This window comes from Schistocerca gregaria, chromosome 2 (assembly GCF_023897955.1).
Source record: "Schistocerca gregaria isolate iqSchGreg1 chromosome 2, iqSchGreg1.2, whole genome shotgun sequence".
In the NCBI taxonomy this organism is placed as follows: Eukaryota; Metazoa; Arthropoda; class Insecta; order Orthoptera; family Acrididae; genus Schistocerca; species Schistocerca gregaria.
The window spans coordinates 479,401,662-479,425,841 of record NC_064921.1 but is presented as its reverse complement, the minus strand read 5'-3'; the positions used below and the strand labels follow the sequence as shown (position 1 = coordinate 479,425,841).

At 38.8% G+C, this 24,180-nt stretch overlaps 1 protein-coding gene across 2 annotated transcripts in view; it reads left to right on the top strand.

Moving 5' to 3' along the window:
- The first annotated feature begins 1,552 nt into the window (after positions 1-1,552).
- Positions 1,553-24,180, top strand: part of LOC126327217 (developmentally-regulated GTP-binding protein 2) — a 130,219-nt gene continuing 107,591 nt past the window's right edge. The window contains exons 1-3 of one of the 2 annotated variants that reach the window (XM_049995869.1): positions 1,553-2,169; positions 16,363-16,520; positions 17,226-17,396. In XM_049995869.1, the coding sequence (XP_049851826.1) occupies positions 2,106-2,169; positions 16,363-16,520; positions 17,226-17,396 (393 nt within the window). In that variant the 5' untranslated portion in view covers positions 1,553-2,105. Of the gene's footprint in view, positions 2,170-14,439; positions 14,907-16,362; positions 16,521-17,225; positions 17,397-24,180 lie in introns of those variants that run through there. The other variant, XM_049995871.1, reaches the window with a different exon arrangement.

Here is a 24,180-nt window from a genome sequence, read left to right as displayed (position 1 = left end):
TTAATTTTCCTGTAGGCAGTATCTATCTTACCCCTAGTGAGATAAGCTTCTACATCCTTACATTTGTCCTCTAGCCATCCCTGTTTAGCCATTTTGCACTTCCTGTCGATCTCATTTTTGAGACGTCTGTATTCCTTTTTGCCTGCTTCATTTACTGCATTTTTATATTTTCTCCTTTCATCAATTAAATTCAATATTTCTTCTGTTACCCAAGGATTTCTAGCAGTCCTCGTCTTTGTACCTACTTTATCCTCTGCTGCCTTCACTACTACATCCCTCAGAGCTACCCATTCTTCTTCTACGGTATTTCTTTCCCCTATTTCTGTCAATTGTCCCCTTATGCTCTCCCTGAAACTCTGTACAACCTCTGGTTCTTTCAGTTTATCCAGGTCCCATCTCCTTAATTTCCCACATTTTTGCAGTTTCTTCAGTTTTAATCTACAGGTCATAACCAATAGATTGTGGTCCGAGTCCACATTTGCCCCTGGAAATGTCTTACAACTTAAAACCTGGTTCCTAAATCTCTGTCTTACCATTATATAATCTATTTGATACCTTTTAGTATCTCCAGGGTTCTTCCACGTATACAACCTTCTTTCATGATTCTTAAACCAAGTGTTAGCTATGATTAAATTGTGCTCTGTGCAAAATTCTACTAGGCGGCTTCCTCTTTCATTTCTTAACCCCAATCCATATTCACCTACTATGTTTCCTTCTCTCCCTTTTCCTACTGCCGAATTCCAGTCACCCATTACTATTAAATTTTCGCCTCCCTTCACTATCTGAACAATTTCTTTTATTTCATCGTACATTTCTTCAATTTCTTCATCATCTGCAGAGCTAGTTGGCATATAAACTTGTACTACTGTAGTAGGTGTGGGCTTCGTATCTATCTTGGCCACAATAATGCGTTCACTATGCTGTTTGTAGTAGCTTACCCGCATTCCTATTTTCCTATTCATTATTAAACCTACTCCTGCATTACCCCTATTTGATTTTGTGTTTATAGCCCTGTAGTCACCTGACCAGAAGTCTTGTTCCTCCTGCCACCGAACTTCACTAATTCCCACTATATCTAACTTTAACCTATCCATTTCCCTTTTTAAATTTTCTAACCTACCTGCCCGATTAAGGGCTCTGACATTCCACGCTCCGATCCGTAGAACGCCAGTTTTCTTTCTCCTGATAACGACATCCTCCTGAGTAGTCCCCGCCCGGAGATCCGAATGGGGGACTATTTTACCTCCGGAATATTTTACCCAAGAGGATGCCATCATCATTTAATCATACAGTAAAGCTGCATGTCCTCGGGAAAAATTACGGCTGTAGTTTCCCCTTGCTTTCAGCCGTTCGCAGTACCAGACAAGTATCAGCCATTTTAATACCCTCTGCGCACAAATATAAACACTAGACTGCGCAAACAGCTGTTTCGCGTCAGATTTGCGGCGATCTCCTGTCCACGCGCTCCAACTTGTCTGCGCAGATGTGGCTTGAACCCACAGATTTGAGAGGTTTCGCTCAAACCTCCAACTTCCAGTTTTGCACACACCTCAGGTTGGTGCAAATCTTCTGTCCACACGCAACGATTTGTCTGCGCAGATGTGATGTGCGACGAAGAGCAACAAACTACTGTAACATTTGAATATTACGTCAGAACATTCTAAGGGACAATAAAAGATCTGTGCGGTGTCTCTGCAAAAGCTTCTGACGAGATTTCAGACCTCGACTTAGCTGTGTACTTAATGTAAACACTTATCTAGAATTCCCCCCCCCACCCCCCCGGTCGTCATCCTTAAATAAATAAATAACTTAAATAATTGTTTTTATCATATCAGATATGTTTCTCATGTTCTTCAGATCTCCATGTATATTATTTGAAATTTTGCCCGCAGTTGCCATCTTGAATAACCGGCAATAAATAAAAAAATAAAAAATAAAGTTAAAAAACAAATCCGCCGAAACTCCTCTGACCTGCGAAATAAAATCTATGTATATTTGAAGAATAAAAACAAACTTCAGAAGTCATATCTTTGGAAGGTACACATTGCGATGTAGATGGTGTGGTGGTAAATAAACTATTGTGGTTAGTGACACGGGTGTACAACATGGGTATTTTGGAAAAGATATCGGAAATTGAGAAAGAAATCGCCAGAACCCAAAAAAACAAAGGTAATTTTTTGGTTATGGTATGGTTATTGTCATGTGGATATTAAATAGCTTTCCTCCAATGCGATATACGTCAGCTACAAATATTTCGTGGTGGAAGTCAGTTTTCAATTTTATATTTTGCTTCTACAGATAGAATAAGATCACTAAGACCTTACATTACCGGTACCGAATTGTCATATTCGAAAAATTGTGCTGGAATAAATTTCTCAGTTTAGTTCTTATGGTACTTTCTGGTGTTACCAAATTAAAAGCCACGTTTGTTCAGAATAAAGGTTTGATTGCTTACATTTTCAGTACTGTTCATGCGTAGGTGTCTATTAGAACATATGATATTGTATGATCTTATCATCAGGTATCGTACGCAGAACTTAATGTTACTGTATACACCTGGACAGTGAATGATGTTTGTGGCTTAATTTACATGCTACTTTTTCACCCCTTAGTGGGTAAAAAAGTCTTTCAGACTTCAAATGCTGTGGCACAATAGTCAAACCGGGAAATGCACCACAGGGGTTAGCACACTGGAATCGCGTTTGAGAGGATGACTGTTCAATCCCACGTCCGGCTGTGCTGATTTAGGTTTTCCGTGGTTTCCTTCAGGCAAATGCGTGGATGGTTCCTTTGAAAGGGCACGACCGACTTCCTTCCCTGATCCAATGGGACTAATGACCTCACTGTCTGGTCTCCGCCTCCAAATAAATCCAATGCTACAATAGTGAATCAAGATATACACAGGTTACCGGTGCTGGTACTGACAGTTCATAGGCCACCAGCAGGAAACGTATTATGCTGCTTAAAGTAGCTACAGACAATTTGATTAATGTTGTGCAGACAGAGTATCATTGTTTGTGGTGACTTTGAAGTTGACTTTGTCAGGCAGTACTGATGGAGTGCTCCTTGACCTGGTGATGTGCGAATTGGAATTAAGAGGACAGTGCAAGAACCATTAACAGTTTGTTTCTGGGTCAAATTACCCTCTGTGATGCAGATGCAGAATCAATGATCAAATGTTAACTGAGATTGATGGCCAGTTAGTTTCAAATAATTAAAGTTATTATCTCACAGAATCGTAGGTTTTATCCTGATCAGTGTCTAGAGAGGAATTACAGGAAGACTGCAGGGAAGAGACATATGAGGCAGTGTAGATGCAATATTAAACTCTTTCTTAAACATATACCTGTTGTACTTTGAGTCCTTGTTTCTCATAAATAAAAAGTAGGTAGAATTAAACAGAGGCAAAGACTGGAAATGAATCCCTCTGGGTCTTGAAATACTTCATTCTAGAAAGAGAGGGTGATATCTACACTACTGGCCATTAAAATTGCTACACCAAGAAGAAATGCAGAAGAGAAATGGGTATTCATTGGACAAATATATTATACTAGAACTGACATGTGATTACATTTTCATGCGATTTGGGTGCATAGATCGTGATAAATTATTACCCAGAACAACCACCTTGATGTGCCTGGACATTGAGTCAAACAGAACTTGGATGGTGTGTACAGGTACAGCTACCCATGCAGCTTCAACACAATACCACAGTTCATCAAGGGTAGTTACTGGCATATTGTGACGAGCCAGTTGCTCGGTCACCATTGACCAGTTGTTTTCAATTGGTGAGAGATGTGGAGAATGTGCTGGCCAGGGCAGAAGTCGAACATTTTCTGTAACCAGAAAGACCCGTACAGGGCCTGCAACATGCAGTCGTGCATTATCATGCTGAAATGTAGGGTTTTGCAGGGATTGAATGAAGTGTACAGTCATGGGTTGTAACACATCTGTAATGTAATGTCCACTGTTCAAAGTGCCGTCAATGGGAACAAGAGGTGACCGAGAAGTGTAACCAGTGGCACCCCATACCATCACACCGGGTGATATGCCAGTATGGCATTGACGAATACACATTTCTAATGTGTGTTCACCATGATGTCGCCAAAGACGGGTTGACCATCATGATACTGTAAACAGAACCTGAATTCATCCGATAAAATGACGTTTTGCCATTCGTGCACCCAGGTTCGTTGTGCGGATAAGATGCCTGTCGTCTCGACTGCTAGTGATACGAGGCCGTTGGGATCCAGCACGGCATTCCGAATTACCCTCCTGAACCTACCGATTCCATATTCACAGTCATTGGATTCGACCAACGCGAGCATCAATGTCGGGATATGATAAACCATAATTGTGATAGCCTACAATCCGACTTTTATCAAAGTCGGAAATGTGATGGTACGCATTTCTCCTATGTTACATGAGGCATCATAACAACATTTCACCAGCCAATGCCAGTCAACTGCTGTTTGTGTATGAGAAATTGGTTGGAAACTTTCCTCATGTCAGCACATTGTAGGTGTTGCCGCTGGCGCCACCCTTGTGTGAATGCTCTGAAAAGCTAGTCATTTGCATATCACAGCATCTTCTTCCTGTTGGTTAAATTTCACGTCTGTAGCACGTCATCTTCGTGATGTAGCAATTTTAATGGACAATAGTGTAGTTCAGTGGACTGGCTATAATCAAGAGTTTAAACATCTTCATCTATACTCTGCAAACCATATTCCAGTGTGTGGCATAGGATGATCTGGGTCCACTTTATTTTTCTTCCGATCCCTGTTCCATTCATCGGTGGCATCTGGGGAGATTGTTGATGTATTCCCATATTAGCTCTAATTTCTCTGATTTTTCTTGTCATCTTTTCTCAAGACCTTTGTTGGAGTACTATGTTGTTTGATTCTTCCAAGAATGTACTCTAAATTTCAATAGCAAACTTCTCTGTGATACCCAGTGCCTATGCACCACTCTTCACAGGATCTTCTCCACATCGCTCTCCCCCTCACCCCCTCTCTCTCTGTCGTTGGTAACAATCTCTGGCTGATGAGCTATCCACAAGAACCCGTCAAACAATTGCTTGTAAGCTACTTGTTTTGGAGATGAATTTCTATTTAAGATTTTTCCATTGAGCCTGGGATCTGTTTTCCAGTTCTTTTCCTTTTTCTGCACAATATATTACATTTAACAGGGTTGCCACAAGCTCTGAAAGTCATGGAAATATTGGGGAAATTTGAAAAAACACTGGAGAAATCTCGTTTCTGTCTCAGTAGCATGAAATTAATTGTTTACTGAGATGTCGTGCTTTGTTGCTGGCTGGGCGCAGCTGAGTTCGTACGCCACCTCCCTACTCTCTCATTCTTAATGCATCTTGTCTTTCCACCTGTCCCCTCAGCTTGCAGTCAGTGCTGCCACCTCTCCTTGCTGCTAGCCTAGCAGATGCCAATGAGAGGCAGGGAGGTGTGAGGACTTGTTTGGTTGGATCTGATTCTCAGAGCTTGTCAATGCAGCAGCCAGAGACAACGGTCATGTGTGCCTGTGTTGTGTCTGAGCTATTGTGTGAATGTGTGTGTGCGCTTTCGTTTTCTGACAAAATGTTGTGGCCAAAAATTTAGTTGTTAGAGTGTGATTGTCTTCTTTGTGTGCCTCTCTGTGGCTCAGCGATCGTCTTCACTGTGAGTTGCTACCTATCCTCATTAGTATTGATTCTCAGAATGTTTGTGCAAGTTATCTGTTGTGTGGGTGATCACTGCAGTCTCATTTCATTAACATGGTGTCTGTGACATGTGAATAGCTGGCCACACCTGTGAACCTCCATGATGGGCCAAAACCGCAGGTCATTCTGTGGGTATCTCTAACATATTGGGACTGTCAATCTGAAGCCATAGTTTCCCACTAATGTGTGGGTCGTGCCTTTTGGATTTAGTCTCACCAATCTGCCCACAGACTGAGTCCGTCTGTGTGTGGCGCAATGCGGCAGATTTTCATGTTGTATCCATGGACCCAGGACTGTGCTGCTCTTTGGCAGGCCAGAGGCCATGGTTAATAGATTTCAGGAATTGCAAATGTTTTGCCGCAAGTACATTGTACAGTGCAGTGTTTTATAGACATTTTATTTATTCTAATACATTTTGGCACTTCAAAAGTAGTTTATATAGTAGAAAATATGGACGATAAGAAGAAGAAAATTGTGGCAGTCACTGGCAGTTTGTACGCTGTGTATTCATGTATTTCTTGAAAGAAGAATTACACAATACCCGTAGAATAATAGACATAACACAGTGGGTAATAAACAACAATAGCGAACATTGTAGAACCAACATTTAATTGGCAGTCATCTATAGTGTTGGTTTACACAACTCCTCCCCAACTTATCATTTTTTTTCAAGAGGCCTACTTTTTTCTGAGGTTGTTTCTGAAAGGAGTGAAGGTATTTTAAATCTGTCTTGCGACTCCAACAAAATGTTTATTCTTGTCAGCAAATGTGTTTCACTTTATTGAAATAAAATAACATCAGTGGTCTTAATGAAACATATATACTATTTGGTTTGATTTCTTCATCTAAAAACAATTCATTGCAAAAGATGTTGATGTTGGTACTTAAGATTTTTGCTCACATGTTGAGGAATAAAGAAGTCCTTACATTTTTTTGTCAACTTGTGTCTTTACTTGCCCTTGAGATTTCAAAATTTGCTAGGGAAAAATGCTAAAAATTGTCTGGAAATCGGGGAAATATCAGGGAATTTCACTTGGGGAAACTTGTGGCATCCATGGATTATATATGTTCAGGGTCAACTCCATTACTGACCATTGCAGTTTTTATGATTGAGAGGAAATAACACACTAGGATTTAGTTGCCAAGGTATCCAGGAATAATTGTAGTTTTTTAAGTCTAGTAAATGGAAAATAATTACGTAGTTTCCTTGGGACATCAGTCCACACAACTTTGTTCTGGCTGAAAGTCAGTGACTTGGGTTGCAAGGAATGTTCTTCCATAAACAAGGTTGGGCTGTGGTTGGTGGTGGGCAGTGGCTGCTCGAGAACGAATTGAAGCTAGCATGCAGAGAGATTAGCTCAAGGAAGATTGAGGCGAGGTTCAGTGAAGTGAGAGCTTGAGTGTAGACTTCATTTGATGGGCTGCTAAGCACAGGCCTTCATTTGTGGCCAGTGGAATCCCGGAGTGTGCACTTGTTGCTGAATGGTCAGTTGGTGACCTAAATACCCGCCTGGTAGAAGAATACTGGCTTGGCACTCCAGGGGCAGGTGGCTTGCAGAAGTGAGTTATTGCCACAATGGCAGTGCTGTTTCCAGTGATGTTTACACTCTGTCGGTGAGGTTGGAACCACACAGCTGCAGGAGCTTCAGTTGTAAATTGTCCAGGATGCTTGTGTACTTGTGATGTTGTTTTTGTTTGATACCCAGAGGAAATGTCGTTACTGGAATGTAGTTTCAGCAACTTGCAGTACGCAACTAAAAAAAAAAAAAAAAAAAAAAAAAAACCCTCTCTCCAAGAATAAAGTTCAAACTATAGATTCATTTATTACTCCCTTACTTTGGCTGCAAACATTGCAGTCACTAATAAACAACCAAATGCAGATGAATGGATTTTCTATGGCAGACAATGTGTGCATCACCAACAGACAGCAGTACCGCGACTCCCTCAACTCCTGTCTTTCCTTGCCCTTATATATTTATTTATGCTGTAAAAAGTAGTAGTATATGGTTCATGGTGTGGGTTCCTGTAGTCATATCCTAGTTCATGAACCACGGGCAACGTATGAGCGGCCAAGTAAGTGGTCCCAGCAGTCGGGATACCAGTTACTTTGGAATAAGGCTGGGCATCTCAGACATATTCTGAGTCGTGGTCACCTTTGTGCTCATATGGCAAAGACTACCAAATCCACCGGTTAGTCCCGCAGCCGTTAGGGGTAAAAACCAATGGGACTCGGGGCAAGTAAGGCTAGCAACCTGCTTCCCTGGTACTTTAAATATGATGCTGGCAATAATCAGAGCAAAATGCCTCGGACCTTTGGAGGTGACAGAGTCCCACCTCTACCTGACAAACCAGGGACTCCTAAGATACGACTTGGCAAACAAATGGTAATGAGATCGGGAGGTATTAATATGAATGGGGGCTACTCTGGGAAGAAGGTAGAGCTGGCAGAGGCTGCAATAAGATGGGGCTGGACGTTTTAGCTGTTAGTGACATTCGGGTAAGGGGTGAGAAAGAAGAGGAAGTGGGAGAATACAAGGTCTACCTGTCAGGAGTCAAAGCAGGAATAGCACAATGGGGTGTAGGGCTTTACATCAGGAAAGAAATGGAACCCAGCATAGTTGCAATAAGGTATGTAAACGAACGACTGATGTGGATAGATTTGACAGTGTCTAGCATGAAAATTAGGATTGTGTCAGTATATTCGCATTGTGAAGGGACAGATCAAGATAAGCTGGATAGTTTTTATGAGGCACTCAGTAATGTAGTTATTAGAGTAAAGGACAAGGACAATGTTCTGCTCATGGGTGACTTTAACGCCAGGATTGGAAATCGAACAGAAGGGGTATGAAAAGGTTATGGGTAAATTTGGAGAGGATATGGAGGCCAACAGGAACGGGAAACAACTCTTGGATTTCTGTGCCAGTATGGGATTAGTAATCACAAACTCCTTTTTTAAACATAAGAACATTCACCGGTATACTTGGGAAAGCAGGGGAACCAGATCTGTCATTGACTATATAATAACAGATCAGGAATTCAGGAAGGCTGTGAGGGACACACGTGTATTCAGGGGATTCTTTGATGACACTGATCATTATTTAATCTGCAGTGAACTTGGGATTGTGAGGCCAAAAGTGCAGGAGGTCAGGTCCATATGTAGGAGGATAAGAGTGGAGAAACTTCAGGATGAGGAAATCAGGCACAAGTACATAACAGCGATCTCAGAAAGGTACCAGTTAGTTGAATGTAGTCAATTACACTCATTGGAAAAGGAATGGACAAGGTACAGGGACGCAGTACTAGAAGTGGCTAAAGAATGTCTTGGAACAGTAGTGTGTAAAAGTAGGATGAAGCAAACAGCTTGGTGGAATGACACAGTCAAGGAAGCCTGTAAAAGGAAAAAGAAGGCATATAAAAATGGCTACATACTAGAACTCAGGTAGACAGAGAAAGTTATGTTGAAGAAAGAAACAAAGCCAAACAGATAATTGCAGCATCCAAGAAGAAATCTTGGGAAGACTTTGGAAACAGGTTGGAGACTATGGGTCAAGCTGCTGGAAAACCATTCTGGAGTGTAATTAGCGGTCTTTGAAAGGGAGGTAAGAAGGAAATGACGAGTATTTTGGACAGGTCAGAAAAACTGCTGGTGCATCCTGTGGATGCCTTGGGCAGATGGAGGGAATATTTTGAAGAGTTGCTCAATGTAGGTGAAAATACGATCCATAATGTTCCAGGTTTCGAGGTAGAATGGGATAGGAATGATGATGGAAATAGGATCACATTTGAGGAAGTAGAGAAAATGGTCAATAGATTGCAGTGCAATAAAGCAGTTAGGGTGGATGAAACTAAGTTGGAGCTCATCAAATACAGTGGAATGGCAGGTCTTAAATGGCTACACAGGATAATTGAAATGGCCTGGGAGTCTGGACAGGTTCCATCAGACTGGAGAAAAGCAGTAATCACAACAATCTTTAAACATGGAAACAGAAAAGATTGTAACAACTACAGAGATACCTCTTTAATCAGCATTGTGGGTAAAATCTTCTCAGGTGTTGTTGAAAGGAAAGTGCGAGTATTAGTTGAGGACCAATTGGATGAAAATCAGGGTGGGTTTAGGCCTCTTAGAGGTTGTCAGGACCAGATCTTTAGCTTACGGCAAATAATGGAAAAGTGTTATGAGTTGAACAGGGAATTGTATCTATGCTTTATACATCTAGAAAAGGCATATGACCGGGTTCCTAGGAGGAAGTTATTGTCTGTTCTACGAGATTATGGAATAGGAGGCAAACTTTTGCAAGCAATTAAAGGTCTTTACGTGGATAGTCAGGCAGCAGTCAGAGTTGACGGTAAATTGAGTTCATGGTTCAGAGTAGTTTCAGGGGTAAGACAAGGCTGGAACCTGTCTCCACTATTGTTCATATTATTTATGGATCATGTGTTGAAAACAATAGACTGGCTGGGTGAGATTAAGATATGTGAACACAAAATAAGCAGTCTTGCATATGCGGATGACTTAGTTGTGATGGCAGATTCGATTGAAAGTTTGCAAAGTAATATTTCAGAGCTAGATCAGAAATGTAAGGACTATGGTATGAAGATTAGCATCTCCAAAACGAAAGTAATGTCAGTGGGAAAGAAATATAAACAGATTGAGTGCCAAATAGGAGGAACAAAGTTAGAAGAGGTGGACGGTTTCAAGTACTTAGGATGCATATTCTCACAAGATGGCAACAGAGGAAAGAACTGGAAGCGAGGTGTAGCAAAGCTAATGCAGTGAGCGCTCAGCTATGATCTACTCTCTTCTGCAAGAAGGAAGTCAGTACTAAAACTAAGTTATCTGTGCACCGTTCAATCTTTCGACCAGCTTTGTTGTATGGGAGTGAAAGCTGGGTGGATTCAGGTTACCTTATCAACAAGGTTGAGGTTACGGATATGAAAATAGCTAGGATGATTGCAGGTACTAGTAGATGGGAACAATGGCAGGTGGGTGTCCACAATGAGGAAATCAAAGACAAACTGGGAATGAACGCTATAGATGTAGCAGTCAGGGCGAACAGGCTTAGATGGTGGGGTCATGTTACACGCATGGGAGAAGCAAGTTTACCCAAGAGACTCACGGGTTTAGCAGTAGAGGGTAGGAGGAGTCGGGGTAGACCAAGGAGAAGGTACCTGGTTTTGGTTAAGAATGATTTTGAAGTAATAGGTTTAACATCAGAAGAGGCACCAATGCTAGCACTGAATAGGGGATCAAGGAGGAATTTTATAACGGGGGCTATGCTCCAGACTGAACGCTGAAAGGCATAATCAGTCTTAAATGATGATGATGATGATGATGATGTAAAAAGTAGGAAAAGTTTATTCATAGCTATCAAAACTATTTGTTCCTTCATCAGGGAATAGAGAGGGAAAGAAGGGACAGGTCACTTAGACCCCAGGATCTGCACACTGTAAATTGTGGATTTTCTATGGGCTAGAGTAGAAGCAGTTGTATCTTAATGTCCCACATTGTGTTACTAGGCTTAATTTTGCAAGATACTAAGTAGCTTAGCTTAGTATGTTTCAAAAATAATGTTCATTTTTCCTTAGCTCATTAGTTTCAAAATACATTTTCCCAGTTTGAGTTACTGACTTCGCATCCAACACACACCACCATAGGTACTCTGAGATTCTCTGAAACATGAATATTGTGGTGAGGCAATAACTAGTACATAATCTCAGTAAATCTTTGATCTCAAAAATCATAATACTTTGTGTCTTGGTATGTTTTATGGAAATGTTTTGGTGTTAGCTTGCCACTCTGCAACTTCATGGTCACTGACAGTGATGGAAATACCAGATTTTCTACACTCCCTGTAGCTAACATTAGTGATGGGAATGTCAAGAGTCCTTGGTCGCTTTGTGGCTTGACAAGAAATTCATGTAACTATTGCTGGTTCTTTGCACGTCAGTTCAATGCGGAAAAGTAATATTTTGAACCTGACTGTCTTAGATTTCTTTCAAACTTGGTGCATGCAGGATTGAGATGAGAGATTGAAAACTACCAATTTTCACAAGTATATGACAATTATGAAGGAAGTTACAGGCCTGCAAAGTTTAGAAATTGTGTTAAATTTACGTGCATCTACCTCAACATAAATGGCTGTAATTCTGGTTCAAATCGAGATGCAGTAATGAACCTTGTATCATTGAACACTAATGAGTAGATCTTTACATCAATATGCAACACAGCAGATTTTCAAGAATTTTCATATTGAAGGTCATTGACCTTGAATATTTCAAAACACTCCACATTCATTTTTATAGGCAGCAAAGGGCCTAGTAATATAAATATAAATTTTTTGTGTTGCTCTAGTATGCCACTAACCCAAAAATTAATTTTGTCATCATTAGTACATTATCCAAAAGTAAAAGGTAGCATATTAATATGAAACACAAATTATTGAAAACTAAAATTCATAAGTAATGTCTCTATAATAAGCTACAAACTAGTGAACTGAAACCTGCATATTATTTGAGAGAATATGGTTTATGTATATATAATGTATAATGTATATGTATAATGTTTATGTATATATAATATGTAGGTTGCAGTAGGTACTGGGAGATGATGAAGCTTGCACAGGATAGAGTAACATGGAGAGCTGCATCAAACCAGTCTCAGGACTGAAGACCGCAACAACAACAACAACAACAACAACAATGGTTTATATTATTGTAGGGGTGTTTGGACCATTTACAGTGTTGTTTCAGTGAAGAGTCAATAAAAAGTGGTTACATCTTGTTTCACAAGTCTCTGATTAAATCGTTAATGTTCACCAGATCTGATGCAGCGAGAGTGTATGTGCTTCCAGTAGGTGTCACTGGATCCAATCTTGTGAGAATGTTCCATCTTCTGATTACACAAGTGTCTGGAAAGGCAGGAAACACAAACAATGGTGATGGTTCATGTAGGTGCAAGAAGCTGACCTCTACTCTGTCTCTTCATAAGTTTGTAAGACATATGCAACCCACCAATGACTGTCATACCCACAGGCACATATCTACATATGTCTATAAACAGCATTTCCTTCCACATAGCAGTTACTGACTCGTCACTGCTCACTAAAGAAGCTGCATACCTCCTTGTTTTTACTGCCTCTGGTTAGTTGGTATTATACAAGCCTGTGGGTACCTAAAATTTTACTTGTACTCCTGAAATGTTGCTTTTTCTTGGCTATATCTTAATCATAATGGGAAACCAATGTATAGTTGAAGACAGATGAAGGATTTTTTTTTTCCCATCACTGAAAGACCTATTGTGATTGGTTTTCTTGTGGTTGCTTAAAGGTGGCAAGTGTGGCTAATTTCTTTACAGTCTCTGCAACCACATTATTATGTCCTTTGCAATGTGCTGTAGCAAAATAATGCACTTGAAACTCTTCCTGATAGTAGGGCAGATTCATGAAATTCTTTCTGTTTTTTAATTGGGCAGCACATCCATCCATAAAGTGGTAAATGTGCTTTGGAATTGAAAGTGACTTTTTAAGAAGTTGGTGAAATTGTGCTGGAAAGAATACACACATACTGTATCATGCTGAAGACAGTTATTTTCATAAGACACCTGGTGTATTTCAGTATCATTCATGTGTCTATAATAAGCTACAAACTGGTGAATTGTAACCTGTATATTATTCGAGGGAAATTCCAGTACGTCATCCTGACTGGTGAAAGGGCAGTTGTCTACAAAAGCATGAGCAATGTGATATTCATTTACTTTGAGTTCGTCTTTAGTGACTCTAAAGACCTATGACTGCTGCTGGGTGATATGAGTGTTGTAGGAGCTATTGTAAAATCACTGAACTGCTCTGTAGATTTTGTTATAGTCTCTAGAAGTACCCTGCCTGTGGTTAATCAACACTTTTATGTACTCATAATTTCATCAGTGCAGTTCATACTGAACAGTTCAACAGGTAATCAATTAGTCTTGGGTCAGACTTATACAGTAGGGACATGCACCTAAGAAACATACTTGTAACAAATGCTACACAGTGCTTTTGCAATGGTAGCATGTGTTCTTCACATTGTGTTAGTTCTTTAAATTTGCACCCTTCAACCATTAAGTTACAGTTATGTGTGACACACACAAACAGCATAGATCCCACTGACGTATGCAAGAACACAGTGCTTTGGCAGCAACTCACAAAATTTTGAGAATCCAGTCGCTCATCTTGGTATGTTTCTTTGAAATATGCATACAATTCCTTAAGATTGCGCAACCCTAGATGCTTCTGCATATGCACACTAATTACATTTTATTTCACTGACACACAGTCTTTTCTCCCTGGCTTCACATGGATAACACACGTTGAACTGTTTTTTTCACAACGTCTTGCCTGGTTTTGGATTTGGTGTCACTAATATACCATGGTATGCTAACTGCTTTGCTCCTTGTACTGTGTGACCTGAAGTGGGAAAATTCTTTCTTGGTTTTTCTTCTACTCCACCTCTTTGGAAGTACTGTCAAAATTTATACTTTGTCACACATACATTTTGTATAGTGAAACTTATCTTTCAGCTTAGCTGAGTTCTCCTCCTCCATTTTTTCCACACTTCTTTTTCCAGTTATGCCACATTAGTATACTCCAAAACTGAAGCAGCCATTTCAAATTTCTGCTTTGGGTATTTTTTTTGCACTGAAGCCTTTTTTTATTTTATTTTTATTTTTTATTATTTGTTTTACAGGAGATTCGCCTAAAAACTGAAGGCTGGTACTTAAAGAATCCACTGCCAGATCTGATGTTGTTTCACCTTCACTTAACATCTTCACTGGAAGTACCTAGCAGAGCTGAGGCAACACCTGACAGGAATTGACGGGCTTCATGATATTTGCTTTGCACATTTGCTGCAAAGTTTTCTATCTAGCAATATGTTAGGACACATTTACCATCCACTCCTAAACATACTTCAAATTCTTCGGTACTATTCCAAGACCAAGATTGCAGCAGTACAATTTTGACTTGAAAGCTATTTGTGACAAGCTGTTACTGAATATTACTTCATAGCACATGTCCACTGCAGTCTGAGTAAACAAGCCGCATCCATGAAACAAGCTACTGATGATTGGTTGAAAAAAAAAAAAAAAAAAAAAAAAAAAAAAAGGCTTTCTGATTGGCTGCCCACAGCAGGAAATTTTCGCCAATGTGTCAGAATAATGGTAACTACTATTGTCCATTGTCCTGGAGAAAACCCAGATACATAGCTGCTTACCACAGCTTGTTTGTATAGTGATATAGACATAATAAATTTTTGGTCATAATGCCTTGGGGTGTTTTGAGATATTCAAGGTTGAAGATTGAGGTCAGTGTCCTCGAATGTGAAAACTCATAGGATCCCTCCATGTTGTAAATCAATGTAAAGCTCCACTCTTTAGCATTTCATTTATACAATTTTCATTGCTGTATCTGGATTACCAGCAGAATTGTAGTCATTTATGTTGAGACACATGCAAGTAAAGTTTACACAATTTTCAAATTTCGCAGATCTGTAACTTTCTTCACAAATTTTGTATACCTCTGCATTGTTCTAGTTTTCCATCTCTTGTGTGGTTCATTGGGTGCATCAAATCTGAAAGAAATCTGTGTAAGTTGGGTTGGGTGCGGTGTTGAATTGTCATGGAATCTCCCATCTAGTAAAAGAAAAAGTACAAGATAGGCCAGACAATTTTGAATACTTCATCTTGTTCTTCCTCCAGGCCTTGTCACTTTTGGAAACTCTAACTGTAGCTGTGCTGTTGGTGGAATGTTTATCAACTCCATATAAACTCTCATACCCATCGACCTTCATTGAGTTTACAACATTAAAACGTTGGAAAGAGATCACTGTTTACATTCTTCAAATAAAATTTTGCTTGTGAGACACTGTCCACATTTGAAGCGGCAGAAATAAAGCTCAGTTTTATGCATACCATTTTCTCAATGTTTTAGCTTTTGAAGGTACTCGTGCCTTTATCATTCCTTTTTTTTACTAATTGTTGGGGTTGATGGCACAATTTGAGCTCTGAGAAAGTTATATGCATAGATTTAGCCAAAAAAAAAAAAAAAACTTGGAGGCCGTTAACTTAAGTTATTGACAATGAACATTGACATGAGATATTTCATTTGTAGTTGGTCATAGAGATTGGAATTGATGTATGTATATGTGGTGGCTATAGTCACATATTTAACAGACAATGGGACTATGTATGTACTTTTCTTAAACAGATATCAGTTTCTCAATTTTCAGTTTACATGTTACGTCTATAATGTTGTTGTCATGTGGGGTCTATGTATAAATGATACTTGTTACCTTAATGTGACAAAGCTGAACATATCTTCCCTTATTCAATGCAAATGTGGCAATCACTTATTTTTGTGTTTCTAGTACATTAGTATCTTCATTGATAATTTAAGTGTTTTATATGCGATGAACAACTAGATATTTGCAACAGTAATCTTGACATATTCCATACCTAAAGCAAGTTTATCACTGTATAGATTATAGTACACACATTCACTAAAATAAATAAACCTGCATGTGTTCTTTTTGGGGTTATAACTGTCTGAGTTAGCTTTCTTTAGATTAATATTCTTATTGCAAAGAATTTGATCAATCAACACATTCATTCCACACAGCAACTGAATATCATCTTGGTTTGCTGAAAGCGAAACTAGCTAAATACAGGTCACAACTTCTTGAACCACCAAAAAAATCAGAGAAAGGTGAAGGTTTTGATGTATTAAAATCGGGCGATGCTCGTGTTGCCTTGATAGGATTCCCTTCAGTTGGAAAGGTAAGTAAATTTTTACTTCCAAGTAAATAATACAATGCACATTTTTTTGGCTACAGTCATATGTAGTTTTCAAAAACACAGTATTCTGTAAATGTAGCAATTCTTTACATATAAATACTGATGTTTCAGCAAACTGGTGATTAAATATCCTAAAACAGATGTCATATTTAATTCAATCTTAGTTTCAAGAACAATTTCATATTAGCCTTATAGAATGTTTTTCAAATTCAGATTTGACATTTAAGTAATATATATATATTTTTTTACGTCTATACTCATATATAAAAATCAGTTACTATGTTGAATGCTCTGTAAACTGGCTTGAAACACAGCATCCAGTTTTTTAGTTTTCACAAGTATTATGAAGAAAGTTTAAATCAAATTCTACAAATGAATACCGATAACCTTCATTTTCAGTGGTTAATCTCATGACCTTGATATGTTATTTCTACATAGCGTATCACTTCCTCATTTTTAAATTATATCAGCATGTAGATATGATAATCATTTGTAAAAGCCATTTACTTCAGTTCAAAGAAATCAGTTTCAAAAAGGTGTATGGGTGCTACATTTTTATTACTCAGAAGAAATAGCTGTTTATGTGACATTAGCATGTAAGGTTGAGCATATTAATACTAAACAATAATATTCCTAAATTTGTCTTTTGTCATCCATTACATTCTCGCCTTGTTTGTAAACTTTCAGTCTACTCTTCTCAGCACACTAACAACTACACAGAGTGAAACTGCTTCGTATGAATTCACAACTCTTACTTGTATACCTGGAGTTATTGAATACAAAGGTGCAAACATCCAACTCCTGGATTTGCCAGGTATCATAGAAGGAGCTTCACAAGGCAAAGGAAGAGGACGGCAGGTGAGAATACAAATTTTCTTTTCTTTTCTGTGTCTTACATATTTTTACTTCTTTTCTTTTAATATTAAACAGATTAATTGATTTTGATGCAGCTATAATTTTTACCAGTTTTTTCTGGATGCTGATGCACCTGTGATAGTTTATTTCAGTTTCATAAAACTATATAAATTTTTATTTTCATTTTTTTTTTAAATTTTCAAAGTCCTGGTATTATTTATACACACATTTCTGTGTTCAGTGTAAAACAAGCCATGTTTTGATGATAAATTTTGATAAAGTGTAATAAGTGTACCATTCATTACAATGTATTTCAGTTAGATTTACGAAATGGCTGTACATTACAAAAGTGAAAACCTTAAAGCAAGAAATTAAAATGATAGCTTCATGTAGAAATTAAAATTTTGCACAGGAATTGTGAGTCTAGGCTACAGGTGTATGTTTCTGACCACACTGAAGTACTCAGCATCATCGTGGACCACAAAATTGTAGAAAAATATTCTGATGCTGCAAATTATACTTGAAAATTTATGGTTGGCAACTTGGTAACCCACAGGATACAACAAAAGTTGCTTAGGATAAAAGCTGTGCACTTGTCAATCTCTTAATCAGTTCAGTTAACAATGTTAAGATCAAACAAATGTTATGAACATACAACTAAAAATTGAAGCTTTAGAATGAAAGAGCATTCACACAAGCAAGCACATCTCACGCACTCATCACTGTTAGCACCAGTAGCTCAGACCATAGCTGCCGGTGGTAGTGGTCGTGTGTGCTTGCTTGTGTGAATGTGTATGTGTTTTCTTTGCTGAAGAAGGCTTTGGCCGAAAGGTACAATATATAACAGTCTTCTTGTTGCGCCTGTCTGCAACTCAGCGGTTCATCTGTACAGTGAGTAGCAATCTATCTTTTCCCAATAATGTAGACTATTTGTAAACAAAGGGAAATCAAGAAACATTGCAGGATTGATTTAATAAGATGTATATGATGTGTAAGCTTTACAGACAGTGAACTGATAGTGGCCTGCTGTGCCATCCACTACATTTTGCAATGTGGACAAGATACTTTGCCCATTGGAGGATATCAAATCTTCCCCTTCCCCCCACCACCCCATTAACTAATGTGAGGCGACAGTATAGGCCACAACCAGGCTTACTCCTAATGATGCTGCAGACTAATTCATCCACAACATAGGCTTAAGCATAATTGTTGTGAATGCAGAGTTTCATTTTGTGTTCTCATCTCTTCTTTGTTTATAACAGGAAAGCTTTGGATTTTCATGCAGAGCAAATTAAAAAGTACAGAGGCAAGGGTAGCCAAACTTTTGACTTTAAGGGACATCAACCTTGCAAGGAAAGGTTCCCTTGCTACTGTGACCAAACTGTCTAGACCTAAATCCTGTTGAACTTATTTGAAATCTTTCAAGTATAAGGGTCCGTGTGCAGATGACTAAGTGCATTCACAATGCTAGGTCACTTGCCAAGTGACTATGTCCTGTTGGCAAATATATCCCTGGGGGGTTGCATGTTTGAGTGTTGGCTATGGGCTGCTTGGTCCCGCTGTTGCTGTTCACTGGTTCCTGAGGGCCTTTCATATTGCTGGCCACCACCCAGTGTAGGCATGTGCCTTTGACTTTAGCAATGCTGGATGTTACTGATTATCACTGTCTATCCCACTGAGATAGGCAGCAACCACCATTTAGTCAGGCCACGAGGAGCTGCGCCTGGCGTACACTGTAGGAGGTTCACTGATGCCATCACCACCCCTTCTAAAATGAGCCATTTTCAGAGCCGACAGTCCTCATCTCTGCCCCTAGCTCACCAGCTGCCACTGCCATGATAAAGGAGTAATAGCTTCCTGTCTCCTGCAATCCTCTCTCTACATTAAAGTGAAGGAAGGACTATGTGAATAGGGATGCTTCATTAATGGCTCGCCGAGGAGTTCCAGTCCCCATAACCTGTACAGCCCACATCCAGGTGAGTAAGCAGCACCTTCTCTTGATTTACGAATTGCCAATTCCACCACCACAGCAGTGTCATGCCCAACCTGAACAACGTGCACATCTTGTCATCTAGCCTGGTGCAAGTCTTTCTACATACTGTTGCTTTGGCAACTTGCATGTCAATTACACTACTTTTACATTCAAGCAGTTTTTCAAGTGGCATCACAAGGCTGAAGAGACCTCCTCCCTTTCGCTAAAGAAAATTTTGAGATGGTCACCTGGACTCTACTCAGGATCTTAGCATCAGTAGCCGAAAACGCTAACTAATTGTGCTGTTAGTTTGCATTTGCTGCTGTGACATTAGAACAGGGTTACTCAAACCATAAATTGCAATCAACCAGTTGACTGCTGTGGTGCTATAAGTTGATCTTTCAAAACCTTTGTCTGAAATCTTTTTAAATGAGCTCTCTTTGTAAAAGACAAGTTTTTGACAATGAATGCTTTGCACAGTATTTGTAGAAGCTAAACCTGACAACACTGTCTCCACTTTTGTCTCCATCTGTATTTCATTGCCTATAATGTTTGTCCCATCCAACAGTCTTTCCTCCTGCACGGTGAGACAACTGTTGCTCACAAACTGTAATTAAATGTTGAACACTTTCCTCAAATACTGTCAGAACTGTCGGATCAACAAACATCATTGGTTTAAGTAGCTGCAAAGAAGTATACAGCCAATGTGACAGCAGTGAAACAGAGTTTGAAAACCAATTTTCATATCTCAATATTACAGAATCTGTACAACCAGTCATAGCTAAACCTTTCCAAAAACTGGGAGATATTTCATATAAAATGAGTACTGAACATCAAGAGGAAATAATTCGATTTCAAAATGACACTTTCTTACAATGAGAATACAGTGAAGATAACTTTTGGATATTAATGAGTGTAAAAATTTTCCTTAACATTTTTAAAAGTGGAATCAACTTGTCTGTGTGAGGCAATGTATTCAGTGATGCACACAGTGAATTATAAATGTAGAAATAAATTGACTGATCCTCATGTTTTAGACTGTGTGAGATTGGCTCTGACAAATTACTCACCAGATTATAATAATCTTGCCAGTAATATGCAAAACCAAGCAGCTCACTAAACTTTTTCAGCATTTATGATGGTGTATATTTTAATTTTTTTCATAATTGTAATATCTTAATAGACCTGCAACTTTTGATCGATAGAAAATTACCTTTTATGTAGTTTGTGTATTTAAAATGGTTAATTTTGGCTAGGTTTTTTGGGCTTAAATGTTTTATGATTTTTTAAGTTGTTACATCTCTAAATGTACTAAATTGCATGTACTAGGTCTTGAGCCTATAAAGGTTGAGCACCCCAGCATTAGAAGAATAGAATGACCATGTATCAAACCAAAAATTTGTTTGATGATTCTGGAGGAGAGATACTTTAGCACATAAGGAAAATGAAAATATAATAAAAATAGTCAACGTTATCAGTTGTGACTAATAGAACAGATGACAAACAACAGACACAGCTGCGGACAGTCGTAACTTCACAAGGGAAGCTAGGATACTGCCAACTGCCAGTGCAGCTTTATGAGTAGACAAGGTGAAATATGGTTTACACCCTTTTTTTGCACTTGTTATTAATAGGCAGTTCACTGTGTGGCATGTACAGATGCATAGCATGTACAAAATTCAACTTCTAAGAGCAGTGTAGTGTTGCTACCCCTCCTCCCTGCTTCTGTGGGGTAAACATGACGGTGCTGCCACCCTTTTCCAGCTAACCAGTTCCCCTTGCTGGATAATGAGATGCGTGCATCCAAGCAGTAACTCTGCATGGCTGCAATCACTAAGAGGATGGATTTATATGTTATGAGGAAACTTGTCAGCACTGTTTGGAACAATGCAATGGTCAGGTGTTGCTTATCATTGAGTTTACAGAAATTTTCGAAATCTGAGGAAACGAATTAGAGGCTATTATCACTGCAAAAAATTTGGCTAGAGCTAGCAACACAGTAGATATAGCCATCTGGAACACCAGCTGCATTTGCAAAGTCTGTTTGCACTAATGTGTTGGTTCTTACTTTGGGCCTCTTCTTTTTCCTCTTCATTGCTCATTTTAGGCTGTTCAATGCCTGTTACAATTTTCTTATATGTTGATTTGTAATTTACTGTTTCAATTGCAGATGTAATGCTGATTCTGTGTTCAAATTATACTTTCAGTTTCTTTGGCTGTCAAAGTATGTCTTCCCCTGGTAGTCTTCACAAACTTTTTTGTCATGATACATGGCTTTGAAGTTTTCAAATGTCACAGCAGTAAAAGCTTATGTCACAGCACCAAAAGCGAACTGGCTATGTGGTTTAGTGATGACCATTCTTGGCTAGTAGTGCGGAGCTCCCAGGTTCAATTCCCAGAGGGTGCCTCAATTTTTCTCTGTTGGAAAGGTCTGGAAGGAGGGACAATCAACCTTGGGCTATCGACATAAAAGATGCTTGGGTATAAAAGTAGCAAAATTGTCTTGCAAGATGCTGTAGTAGCAAAATGTCAAAAGACTTGCACGAAGCTGTGTCATCAGACCAGTTCTCTAGGATTTAGGCCTAGATAGTATGATGGCAGTGAGAAGAGAACCATATAATTGCAAAGTTTTGTTAGTAGAATGAAGAGGGGTAAGTTGATGCACCCAAATTAATGCCAAACTTCAGCTTTCCATATCCTTTATACTTCTGATTTTTGTATGTTGATGTTTACATGGTTGCACAATGTTTTTGTGTTATAGAGCAGAAGTGAACACAAAGCAAAACTATGCTCACAGCGATGAAATGTTGCAGGCATTGTTGTTTGCAGTGTTCATCACAGATTGTTACTTTGCAACATGTATCCATAGTGTAGTGTGTGCGAGTCCACGGTTCATCTAAATAAACTACTGGCTACTTTAATTCTGATGCTTCATTTTTCATTAAAAAAATCTAATATTTTATCCCCTTTTTTTGGTTCCTTTGGCAGCATATGACAATTTGACCGTTCTGGCTCCTCCTAAAATCAAATCCCATGGACAGAAATATTTTTCTGGGTTCCTCTACTAGTTTGGAAGTCTAGTTTTCTGTGACAAAAGCTATGAAGTTTTAGCAAAATATGGTATTTCCTTGTATTGTTCATAATATCTCAGAAATTGCTGACTAATGACACACATATATTTATATCATTGATTATACATTTATTGTGTACATTTTAGCTGTTCTGCATTGAGGCAGATGCTTAAATCCTGCTCCACTCAGCATGAATGACTTAATTTTTGCGTGTAAACATTTGTATGCATCTTCTGTCACTTTCTTTACTATCACTGTCCCACCTGTCTGCTGCTCATTATCAGTAGAATTACTGAAATTAAGAGCAGATTGCCTTGGTGTCCCACGAAGATATTTTCCAAGAAGATATTTTTGCGCTGCCACTGTGAGTAGCAAAATGGCCTACTTTCAGTTGAATCAGGATTGTACATTGTCTCGTGACCAAGTTAGTTCCCCCTATGCTTGGGTTACCAGTTTGCCTTGCTGAGTGTTATATGATAATGTTGGTAGAGCAACAGTCTTGTGAAATGTAAATTTCCTATATTTTATTAGTTTCATTTCTCAAATTTTTGTTCTGCAAGTGTTGCTAAACTAATTTCTTGTGCTTATAACTTATTACTATTGCCACCCAAATTTTTAAGTAATTAATTTTGCCCACCCGTAATGTCTTCAGGGCAAAAGTGATTGATTGGCATGTGCTCTCAGAATTTTTGTTCAGTAAGATAGCTCCAGGTCCATACAAGGAGGGGTCAGTGAAGACTGTCACATTTGTGTGGCATCAGTGTGTCTAATCAGGGAGAAGATTTGGGTGTTATTAAGGGTCTTTTTTGTACAGATTTTTGATGTGGCTGCGTATAGCTCTGTCACAGAAGTGGTAAAAAGCTTGCCTGTGTCAGGATTGTAACAAAGAACAAATCACCCTTTGCTTTGCAGTGCATACATGTTACCTCACAGCTAGCAAACAAGTGTGGCATTTACCTGTCCCTCATTGTCAGACAATTCACAACATAAAAGGCAAACTTAGTTGTAGTTTCTGCGTGTAACTACTTTCCTGGGGTTTAAACCATAACCTGATAACTGGATGGCACACCTTAAATAAAAATCACTCAGATTATTAGCTGGAAATGACAAGAAAATATCATGCGAATATAGCAGGTTAATCTTGTGCCATCCAAGAAATAACTTGATGATCACAGAATTGCCAAACATATTCTGTGTTGTTTCTATATTTGCGTTATACTAGTGACAAGAACATGTTTCCACAACTGATGTGTTTCATGAGCAAGCTCAAAAAGTGAGGAGTACAACTTGCTTCTCAAAGACACGGCCGCCATGGGCCTGAATACCAAGTGTATAAGCCAGTGAGTTTTATTCCCATTACTGTAACAAGGCTTAGGGGTAGAACGTAGTTATCAATAATATTTAAATGGACCAACTGCAAACTAAACATCATTAATCTGTAAGTGCCACAGTTACTTTTGTAAGCTGAAAAGTTCATTCACAGGACATGATTCATTATTTTGGAACATCTTTAGTGATTGTACTTTAAAGATTATGAGGAGGTAACAGTCTTTTCATCATTGTAGACCTAAAAAAGGTTAGTTAAGAAAGTTGCCACAGGCAGTACCCCCAAAATGTGATCACCAAGTGTGATCATCCATAGAGCAATTTTGTCATATCAGGTTCATTTGAAGTTCTAGTATTTTTCTTAAAAGTATTTACGTACTAGATTTTGCATGTCTGAATCTTAAGAATATAACAGTAT